At 52.2% G+C, this 7,838-nt stretch overlaps 1 protein-coding gene across 1 annotated transcript in view; it reads left to right on the plus strand.

Annotated features, from left to right (window-relative positions):
- Nucleotides 1-7,838, plus strand: part of TLN2 (talin 2) — a 351,431-nt gene that overhangs the window by 273,617 nt on the left and 69,976 nt on the right. The window contains exons 38-39 of the mRNA XM_045294950.1: nucleotides 4,412-4,692; nucleotides 7,550-7,696. Of these exons, the coding sequence (XP_045150885.1) occupies nucleotides 4,412-4,692; nucleotides 7,550-7,696 (428 nt within the window). The remainder of the gene's footprint in view (nucleotides 1-4,411; nucleotides 4,693-7,549; nucleotides 7,697-7,838) is intronic.

A 7,838-nucleotide genomic window follows, 5' to 3' on the forward strand; every position in this document is an offset into this window, starting at 1 on the left:
GACGTGAAGGAGAATGATTTTGTTATTGACTAAGCGCTGAACCAGAATGCAGTGCATCACAGGCTGTCTGCTAACAAGGTTGCAAAAGGAGAAAAATCTCCCTCTTTTGTACAGCCAAGCTGGTACACCATTCCATTCCTGTGTTCAAGAGAAACTGGCTGCTTGGGGTTTGTTTGTTAGTTTTTTTGTTTTCGTGTCCTTGTGGCTTTAGGTGGGTTTGTAATCTGGAAACCTGGCAGCACCTGAAGTTACACTCCTGTCCTCCCAGGAACTTCGGTGGGGTGGGGGCTGATCCTTGAGTATTACATTTCAAAAGAAGGGAAATCCTTGATGAGCATCCTTTTCAAAGAGACAGGGAGAAGATTCACACGACAGCTTGTCTAACACAAAGGCTGCCAAGCGTCTGCAGGAGCCGGCCTTGATCTGACAGCAGTAAGTCTACTTGTGACTTGGAGAAGTCTTGCTGGTACAGTGGCTCAGCCAGCCAGCTGCTAATGGGAAGGTCAGCCATTCAAACCCACCAGCCACTTCCTGGGGAATAGATGTGGCAGTCTGCTTCCATCCAACTTCACAGCAATGAGTTATGTTTTATGAGTTATTTCAGTGGTAGAATTCTCACCTTCCACCAGAGGCCGGATTTCATTCTCAGCCAGCGCCGCATGCACAGCCACCCACCTGTCAGAAGAGGCAAACCTCGTTGTGATGCTGTGATGCTCACCAGGTCTCAGCTGAGCTTGACCACGGAGGCGGCCTGGGAAGAAAGAGCTGGCAGTGGGTTGTCCAGCACTCTGCCAGTCAAGAGGGCACGGAGCACAGGCGCCTGGTGTACAAGACGGCACATGAAGATGGCGCAGGACCGCGCAGCATGGAGTCGGCAACCCCCAATCTGTGTTTTTAACTGCATTTACCTTATACCATTCTTCTACATGAGGAAGGGCATCTTTGCACACTTCACCACTGGATGCCCAAAGCCTTCCAGTGAGGAGTCCGCCACTGAGCACATGTGCTCCTGTTGCTTAAGCCCGGAATGTAGCTTGGCTGTGGGCAGTTCATTTTTCAAACCCTTTAAAGCAACTCAGCGTGGCCTGTAGCCTGAGTCTCACAGGGAGAGGCCAGGAATTGGATGTTTTTAACAACCTTCGGGGTTTCCTAGCATTTATCAGTGCAACTGTGGGTATCGATGCCCAGATCAATAGATCCGATCTGGTCGCCAAAATCTTTTCTGCAGCTATTGATTTTTAAAAACCAATATTGCTATTTAAAATTTAAAAATAGCTTTGGGGCCCACTAAGCTTTCTACCAGTTCTGAGAAGGGGCTGAAACATTTAAAATGGCCTGTGCCTCTCTGCGTTCTCCATGGAAAAACTCCCATTTTCCAGCTGATTCCTTTATAAAAAGAAAAGGGTTTGTCCACGTGTGTGAAGAGGGTTTGGAAACTTGGTCTGGACAGCCAGGGTCAGCAGGCTGGCAAACAGGCAAGCTGTCTGTTACACGATCTCAAGGATTCAATTGTGTTCCTCAAAACGGCTTGCTGCCTTGTACACTGGGTGTCATCCTGGTTGGAAACAGGACTCACTCTATCATGCTACTGAGACCAGGTCAGTGGCATAGTGGTTAGACATTGGGCTACAATCCAAAAAGTCAACAGTTCAAAACCACCAGGTGCTTCCATGGGAGGAAGAAGGGGCTTTCTACTCCCATAAAGAGGAGAGGTACAGTCTTGGAAACCCACAGGGGCAGTTCTCCCAGACCCTATGGGGTCATGAGGAGTCAAAGTCGGCTTAATGGCAGTAGGTGTGGCGCCCTATCAATGCAGGCTATGCAGTACCCCCGATCACTTCTGTGCTGTCGACTCGGCACAGGATTAAATTCACCTATAGGGAGGAAACACTCACCAAGGACAGCTCCCAAGTAACAAAGGAGGACGGAGAAGACGGCCGGAGATTCGGAGCGACGGAGAGACAGAGCCTTCCTTCTCCTGGAGAAGCAGCCCCGATTCCCACGTCTCGCGTCCCACATTGTGAGACACTAAACGGTCACCCCCCGCAGGTCATGGGGATCTCTGTTATAGCAGCACTGCGAACCTAAGAGACCAGGAAGCTCCGTTTAACCAAGACACTGGACCTGTCAGCCAGCACTTTTAATTCCAGGGGGAACTTTCATGAGCAGGGAGCTCTGGGTATCTTAAAGGGGAGTCGCTGTGTCTGCGGCTGCTGTTGGAAGGCTGAGTCCGTGTCAGTCAAAGAACACCACCGCCATGCTTGTGTCGCTTGGGCTGGACACTGGCACTGGACACTGGCTGGAAAAGCCTCTCCTCTTCTCGTGGTTGGGACGAAGGGAGCCCTTGAGGCCAAGTACCAAGAAAAGGCCATTAACTAACACCCTGCTGATGTTCACGCTGTGTCAGCGCCTGGGCGCTGCCCTGGCTCGGCAGCGCGGACACCACTCGGAAGTGATGAGGAATGCAAATTCTCCGATGGCTCGTTGGATCTAGGGCAGCGGTTCTCAGCCTTTAGGTCTCGACCCCTTTGGGGGTCGAATGACCCTTTCACAGGGGTCGCCCGATTCATAACAGTAGCAAAACGACAGTGATGAAGTAGCAAGGAAAATCATTTTATGGCTGGGGGGGTCACCACACATGAGGAATTGTATGAAAGGGTCGCGGCGTTGGGAAGGTGGAGAACCACTGGTCTAGGGATCCACATCGTGTGTCAAATGCTCGGGCTTCTCTGTTAATACGGCATAGATGTCAGCCGGTGAGGAGGTTTGTGGCCCTTCCAGAACAAGAAGTATTGGAGCTCCTGTTAGGCCCCTGTTGGAGACCCCCCTGTGAGGGAGCAAAGTGCCGCCCAGTCTTACACCACCCTCAGGATTAGCTGCAGCTCGTACTTCTGTGGTACATCGGCTCGTTAGTAGCTGATCTTTGGAAGTAGATTCCCAAGTCAGTCTTCCTAGTCTGTCTTCACCTGGAGGCTCTGCTGAAAGCCACCCAGGGAGACAGCGCACACAGGCCTCCCTGAGATGGGGTGGAGGCTGCCCATGGGGTGCAGTGGCTGGGAATGGAGCCCTTTGTGGAAGGCAAGCTTTCTATCAGCAAACCAGCAGTGTTCCCGAGACACAGGCAGACGAGTAAACCACATCACTGCATGTTCCTTTCCTCAAATGGAAGCAATAAGAAAAAGTAGTGCTGGATTATAGCCCAAGGTGTAATGGAAATATCAAGTAGTTTATACTCATAGGATAAAATGACTAAATGGCCAAGTTAATGGAAGAAAAGGCACAAATCCCCAATGCAAAACAATTTGAAATTATTTATATGGCTATTCTGAACAGCCCCTCTGTCTCCCCCCCACCCCACACACACTCAGAAAGTGGAGTGTGGTAGTCCCCTAATCTGGTGTCAATTTAAGGATGAAGAGTGTAGGGGTGGAGTCTAGGCTGTCAATCTGGAGATAGCCAATGAGACTTCTGTGTGGGCGTGGCCTTCTCCTGAGAATTCTGGGAAATCTGGTACTTCCTCTGTGGAGGCGGAAGACACCTCTCTTGCTCTGCTACTTCCTGGGAGACATGGCAGAAGACAAGTCATATGGGCGCAACCAGACCTCAGAAGCCGGAGAAGCCACAGAGAGACCCCTGCCAGCACCACTGGACCTAAAGACTTTGTACCCACTGGCTTGTGATCGTCCTGCATTTGGCTTCATTGCATGTGTTTCGCGAGTCTGAAGAGGACTTTATAGATTGGTATCGGACATATGGGCTTATACTGGATTTATGGACTTGCTCTGGACTGAGCTGGGATATTTTCAGTTCCTCTTGTATATAAACCTCTCCCTTATACGCATATGTGTGTTTACGAATTTGTTTCTCTAGTCTACCCAGACTGACACATGGAGCTTCACTCTCACTCTGTCGCTTCCCCAAAGCTGGGCCAAGCATGCAGAGAACGACTTAATCGATGCAATAGCACGTTTGCTCCTATCCCATGTAGAACACTTGGTTAGAATGCTCACTCCCTGTGGGGTCAAAGACCCCATCCTAGTGGATGGGCTTCCCCAAAGGTTTTGGGAGGTACTTTTGATCTTGGGGGTCTTTCCTCAGCTCTCCTGCCCCCCCTTTTCTCCTACTTTGTACTGTCCCTTCCTTCTCTCGATGAGTTTGTAAGATTCTCAGCTGGCTGTTGTGTTTTTTTTAAATATCTTTTACTTACCAAAAAAAGATGACTTGTACAGTGGGATTCAGTTCTCACAGTTAGTTCATGGTGAATCTCAGAGGCGGTCTCTCAGCACTTCTGCAGAGTCAACGAAGAGGTCTACACCCCACCACAGGAAGGCAGGCAAGCTAGAGCCCAGTCAGTGCCAATTTCCCCCATGAGCAAATACTTGCCAAAGTTTCAGCAGGTGTCTGTCTGCAGGTGAGTCATCCATCCTCATCCCCACCCGCTCCCAGCCAGTGGGGCCCCTCAAGGAGACCCCTGTGCTTATCTGCTACACCTGTGGACTTTTTTTTTCCCCCTCTTGGAAGGTCACACAGCTGGCGAGCTACTTCGAGCCCTTGATCTTGGCGGCTGTCGGTGTTGCCTCCAAGATTCTTGACCATCAGCAGCAGATGACGGTGCTGGACCAGACCAAGACACTAGCGGAGTCAGCCCTGCAGATGTTGTATGCAGCCAAAGAAGGTGGTGGGAACCCTAAGGTACAAATCAGGGTCTCAGCCATGCCAATCCTTCCTTGTAGGTGGTCCTGGCTGATCTTGGCTTCCTTGACTTGTAAATGATCCTCACATACATGCTGTCTACATGACCTTGAGTGCGCATCTGTTTCTCGTCTTTTTGTTATAATTCAGAGTAGAGTGAATTTTGTTATAATTCACTGTACTCAAGAATAATCTAATGGACATCACTAAAGAAGCCCTTCTTTCAAACAGGAACTCATGCACCAATATAGGAGTTGCGGTTCCAACATACATTTCGGGGAACACAGTTCAGTCCTTAGCAGGCAGCCAGCCAGGGGGAACGAAAACAGGGCGGGACCAAGCATGTATCTGAAAAGGTGGGCACAAAGCAAAAGCAGCCCCAGAGCTGGCCCTCGGCATGAACAAGCAGCATGTCCTCACGTCCTGAGGGTGCCTCCTAATGACCTATCCAGAGCTGCACCGGGTCTTCATTGGCTAGTTAATTGTCTAATGTGGATCGCTGGGCCATTCTTCTCCTGGTCTGGAAGCTCCGCTGAAACCTAGTCGCCACGGGTGACCCTGCTGGTGTGGGAAAGACTGGCGGCCCAGCTTCCAGGAGCACAGGAACACACGAGCCACCACGGCACAGCAAACTGGCCGAGGGCTGGTAGGCTTTTCCGTTGTAGTTGTTGCTCGTCTTTGAGGACCTTTGGGCTCCTAACGCCCCTATCATTGTTTTCCTGAACGAGTGCCGTGGGTTTAGCAGACATCTCGCTGGTTGGCAGCGACTTGAGGCCACCAGGGCTGTCAGTCCTCGGCTGTACGTTCCGGGCCCAGGTGGTGACTGGCACTAGTCCCCAGGTGGGGGCGAGGCTTGCAGGGTGAGGTTTATGCAAGATGCCCAGTGAGCAGCAGTGTGCCCGGCACAGTGGAGGACACAGTGCTCACCCCTGACTCTCCTGTTGCTGCTGTGATGTGTCCCGATATTATTTTTATCCTGAGTCCCCATCTGTCACGGAGGAAACATTGTCTATCAAATGATCAAAAGCCTGCCCCTAGAGAAAAGGCCATGGGTTTTAACTCTGGTCTGAAGGGTCCCCCTGGGCCCAGGGCTGGCTTTGGGTTGTATAATGTACACACTGACTCTTGGCCAATGACCAGGTGCCTGTGTGTGGCCATAGGGGAGCCTGGCCCGTCATCAGAGCCTGCGGGAATGTGGTCAGCAGCCCCCAGAGACAGGTGGCCAGGTCCTCTTCTCAGACCACTCTCTCCAAGCAGTGTCCCCTCAGCTCTGGGGACACCTGGGCCTTCTGATAGCCTGAAAAAGGATGCTTCCATTGCTTCCTAAACGGCTCGAGAGGGGACAGGGGCACCAGCAGACTGGGAAGGTCATCCTTGTGAAAATGTCCCAGAAAGAAGAGGACTCCGGCTCACCCGTTACAGGAGGCCCCCCTAGGCTGATGAGTCACCCCGTGACTTTGATCACGTCCTTGGGCTCCTAGAAGCACTGTGCTTGTTGCAGAAAGCAGAGGGGGCTGCCTGCAAGGAGCATACGGCGTAGCTGCCCCTGGGGCTGGTGCCGCCGGGCACATGGTTCCTCCATCCTTTCTCAGGCTGCACGCAGCCTGCATTTTTCTCACCCCTAGTGCTCCGTGCGGGCCTCTCCTCAGCCGGGAGCCTCTGCCTCACTCCCCTCCTCTTACCAGCCCCTTGAATTCTCTTCCACCTGGACACCCCCACTGAGGACTCTTCCCTGAGCCCCAAGCCTGGGTGAGGGGCTCTGCTCAGGAGCGTTAGCTGGTCCTCCAGACAAACTACAGCAAGTGCTGTTTCTCCATGATCTGCCCTAGACCTTCAAGTGGACGGACCTCTGCCCCGTGGCTCTCCTGCAGTCTGGGCAGCTGTAGTCCGATGGTGGCTGGACCTTCGACCTGGATCTAGTTTCTTGACCAAGAAGATGCACACATTCGGGGGCTGGACGAGCTAGGGCTTTTCAAGTACCCCAAGTTGCCTTTACGCAGTCTCTCCAGAGGCAGATTCCTACATCAGGCCCAAAGGCGCATACTTGTCCAGAGAAGGAGGGCGGGGGTGGGGGGTGGGGGGGGGTGGCCGCGCAGGCAGGCAGGGGAGGAAGAAGTGGTGCAGGGGACGGCTCTATCAGCTCTCCTGCCTGTGTCAGGAATCACCTGTGGATTGCATCAGCCCCATCCCACTCGGCACGGGCTCCCCGTGGGCTGGCTCATCATACTTGACAATGCAGCTTGGCTTCCTCTTGATTATAAAGGGGCCTTTCTCTTCTGAATATGTTGCTGATTTTTTAAAACTTATTTTGAAGTAGGCATCATAAAGCAAAGGAAAAATAGAGGCTCTCTTGCTGCGTCCCACAATGTGGATCTAGGTTTTCCTTCCATTTTGTATTTTTAAAGTGAGGTCCAATTCACATCGTGTAAAATTAACCGTTTTGAAGTCTACAAGTTCAGTGGCATTTAATACATTCACATGCTGTGCAACTAATGCTGCTGTCTCATTCCCAAACAGTTCCACCACTGAAAGAGAAGCCTGTGTCCATGAAGCAATTTCCCGCTTTTTCCCCCTTTCCCCCGGCCACTGGCAACCTCTCTTTTGCTCTCTGTTCTGGTCATTGCACGTCCACGGAATCATCTCTGTCCGTTTTCCTGCTTCCAGTCCTTTGGGGCACACACTGCGCCGTGGAACTGGCAGATCCTGTGGTCATCCCAGCTCGGCGCCTTGGGGAACCCTAACTGTCGGTTTGCATTCGGCTGCTTAAGTTATTCTTGCAGGAAGTGACGTGATCGTTAAAAGACTGGCCACTGCCCATGGGCAGCTTTCCACATCTCTTCTCCCCTCCCCTTCCCAGGCCCAGCACACACATGATGCCATCCTAGAGGCTGCTCAGCTGATGAAGGAGGCCGTGGACGACATCATGGTGACGCTGAACGAGGCAGCCAGTGAAGTGGGGCTGGTCGGAGGCATGGTGGACGCCATAGCAGAAGCCATGAGCAAGGTAGGTCTGGACACCTCGCTCTCACTGCAGCCCTGGACGCCGGGTCCGAGGGCTGCTGTAATAGAAGGACCTCGAGTGGGCACGTTACGGACCAAGGAGGGATCTTTTCACAGTTCCGTAAGCTATCAGTGCTGACTCATAG

The sequence above is a fragment of the Echinops telfairi genome, unplaced genomic scaffold (genome assembly GCF_000313985.2).
Source record: "Echinops telfairi isolate 266 unplaced genomic scaffold, ASM31398v2 ScPeMD7_4048;HRSCAF=4782, whole genome shotgun sequence".
NCBI lineage: Eukaryota > Metazoa > Chordata > Mammalia > Afrosoricida > Tenrecidae > Echinops > Echinops telfairi.